The sequence below is a fragment of the Lycium ferocissimum genome, chromosome 9 (genome assembly GCF_029784015.1).
Source record: "Lycium ferocissimum isolate CSIRO_LF1 chromosome 9, AGI_CSIRO_Lferr_CH_V1, whole genome shotgun sequence".
NCBI classification, from domain to species: domain Eukaryota; kingdom Viridiplantae; phylum Streptophyta; class Magnoliopsida; order Solanales; family Solanaceae; genus Lycium; species Lycium ferocissimum.
Window position 1 is genome coordinate 49,589,264 of NC_081350.1, and position 3,235 is coordinate 49,592,498.

General features: G+C 36.7%; 1 protein-coding gene across 1 annotated transcript; it reads right to left on the reverse strand.

Moving 5' to 3' along the window:
* Positions 1 to 685: 685 nt before the first annotated feature.
* Positions 686 to 2,850, reverse strand: LOC132032022 (uncharacterized). The gene is made up of 3 exons (XM_059421850.1): positions 2,378 to 2,850; positions 1,879 to 2,204; positions 686 to 1,587 (listed from the first exon to the last, which is right to left on the reverse strand). The coding sequence occupies exons 1-3, from the start codon at positions 2,848 to 2,850 to the stop codon at positions 686 to 688; spliced, it is 1,701 nt and encodes a 566-aa protein (XP_059277833.1).
* Positions 2,851 to 3,235: the final 385 nt, after the last annotated feature.

Consider the following 3,235-nt stretch of genomic DNA (forward strand, 5'->3'; position numbering starts at 1 on the left):
GCAACGATTCTTGTTATGACCGGTTTGCCTGCAAGTTCCGCACCTCCTAGCCATGCGAGAATATGATGGGAGTGAATATCCATTTCATTCCTCCTTCTAGTTGTTCTAACGGGCTCCGAAAAGTTCGCTCGTATATGGTGTTTGCAATTAAACGGAAGGGACTTGCAGGCCAATATGCCTCATCACCTAAGGGAGAAAAATTTCCATTGTATATTTGCTTGTAATACCTACAACTGTAGTACTTGCTAACATAGTCCTTAGGCTGAATTTTACGGATCCGACAGAATTTAATTGCATGGGAACATGGCATGTGGTAGTTTTTCCACTTCCCACACGAACACTTTTTTCCATTGTCAGAGACTTTATGGATATTTCCGCCCTTACCTTCGTGTGCAAATGTCAGAATCTCAAAGACCCCATTCGTAGCGTTGTAGTTCATCACATCAGTGTGCATGTTGGCCCTATCCCAATATTCATGGAACTTCTTATCAACACCGGGCGGCCAAGTCTTCTTATTTACCATTAGCAAAGCAGCAAGGGCGCTTCTTTTAACAAAATGATCAACAAGATTTTTAAAGGTCATGTGAACCATGGCAGTAACAGGCAATCCACGGGCTTTCTTCAATAAACCGTTGTAAGACTCAGAGACATTTGTCATCATAGCCCCCACCTATAACCACTATCCTTATACAATGTCCATTTTTCCTTCGGAAGATATAGTATGCTTAACCACATATGCGTGAGTGGAGGTGACAAAGTTTTGATTTGTTGCATCCTCATTTGGTATTTCTTCTTTCATTTGGTATTTTTTCTGCTGTGTGTAAGTTTTATCAAACAACCACATTAGGTTCTCAAGATCAGAGTTAAGAAACTTTTTGTTAAAGTTGCTTTTCAAATGTCGAACACAAAATCTATGGTATGTGGTGGGTAGTTGTAACCATTCACGTGTCATTACACATTGCAAGATCCCTTGATGACAATCAGAAATTAGTCCAATTCCCTTTCTATCACAAACAACATGTCTCCATAATAAACTGAGAAACCAAGTCCATGACTCATAGCTCTCACGTGCAACTATAGCATATGCAAGTGGAAAAATATTTCCGTTTGCATCAATGCCAATAGTAATCAACAATTTCATCTCATACTTACCATAGACATGGGTGCCATCTATTGAGATAATCGGCCCGCAACTTTTTAATCCATCGATACTTGGTTTAAAGGCCCGTAAAAGATACTTAAAAATGTGTTCGCCTTGCATTGTAGTTGACTCGTGTGTCCACTCAACAATAGTGCCCGGATTGAAATGTTGTAAGGCATCCATGTATCGAGGCAATGCCCTAAAAGAACCTTCAAAATCATCATACAACATCTCAAAAGCTTTAGCTTCACGCCCTTTTTGCGCTTTTCTATAACTAGGAGTATAGTGATGGATCCCTTTTATAGTTTCCTGAACAAACTTAATACTGATTTGTGCGTTGATCATAACAGATGGTATCAACGAAGTAGCAATCATGTTGCTATTCAAATTGAAATGATCCTCTGTATAATCATCCGTGTCACAATTGTGTGGCTCAATCACTTTTCCTGCTTTCCACATACCACTTCCGATCAACGAAAAACGGATCATTCAACTACAACCTTCCTCGTGCCGCTTGCAAATAAACTTCCTAAATGTACCTTTGTCTTGGTCCGTTTTAAATTATTTTTTGTGGGCTATATTATAGAGTCTCACTGCACCTTTCATTTGCTTGTTGCTGTGAAATAACATACCTATTTGCATGTACAAGGAAAAATATCAACTTCTAATTACACCAATTAAAACCACAAAATTCAAAAATAATATATTATTAAAAAAATTAGTCGCACCAAACTAACCTGATTTGATAACTTTAGGATTAGTGGAATTCCAAAGTGCAGCCTGAACAGACCCGTTATCTCTCATGTATGAAAAATCTTCCGGTTCTACTTCTTCTATATTATCCAAATATGGGATCACATTTGAATGATAATTAATACTAAGATCTGGGGCCAACATCTTCATCGAATCGTCATCGTCGGCACACGATTGATCATCGTCCGTCCCTTCATGATCTAATGGACTATCGCTATCCGACTCATTTATTATATCATTAGCTAAATCGTTATTGCTCACAATTTGTGTGAGCTGAGTCAATGTGGGGTTATCTTCAAAATCATTATGCCTATAAATAAGAAAAAATCATAGAATTTACAAGTCAAACACAATTATAAGATCCATGAATAAAGTGAACAAAATATGATTATATTTACCTATCACTGTCCAATTCACTTGGACCTAGATGTGAAGGGTGTCGTACATTACAATTCAAATTATGCAACTGCGTAATAGCATTACTTGGTCCACCCACCGTCATACTGTGTACCATAATTAGTTGTATCATTTGACTGACTACCAAATCCTACCATTGTTTGTTGTTGAACTACACCCCTTGGAAAACCAATATTCAAACTTGGGAGATAGGTAGTACCTTCGAAATCGAACTCATTCTCGGTAGGTACTTCAACATGGGTAGAGCGTTGAACTGTAGCATACATGTCAAGCGCCGCTATGCATATGTGATTTTTAAAAATCTCAGGACTACGAAGAAATAACGATAAAGATTCATCGTCTGTAATCGACATCTCACCATAAATTGGTAAACCATCGGCTATAAATGAACTTAGACATCGTCCGGTTATAACCACCGAAAGTTCAGGATCATTTACGAACATTTTACTCCTTAAGACTCCTTGCAGACGATCATATTTTAGGGAAATTGGAAACCTTTGCCCTATTTCAGGATCTCGGCTGTATCTAACCTGCTTCATACACAACTTCACCACCCCAAAATAAATACACTTTAACATGAGTTTCCATCATCTTTTATGAAATATATGAGAGAAAAAATGAAAGTTGAAGGATATGAAACAGATAAGAGAAAAACAATATATGAAAGATATGAGATGGATAAAAGAAAATTGAAAGATGAAGGATATACCATAGGTAAAGATAGGACAATATTTATTAATGGAGAAAAGTAAATAATTTTGCAAATTAAGTCACGAAATGCAAAAGATATTATTTTGATGTGACCATTCAATGCTCGTCTGAAATTTGAATCTAAAGTTTATTTTCTTTTAAGTCATGAGAGTCACAATATAAACGAAATGTACAAAAAAAATTAAAACCACAGTGATGTAAAAAGAAAAAAAA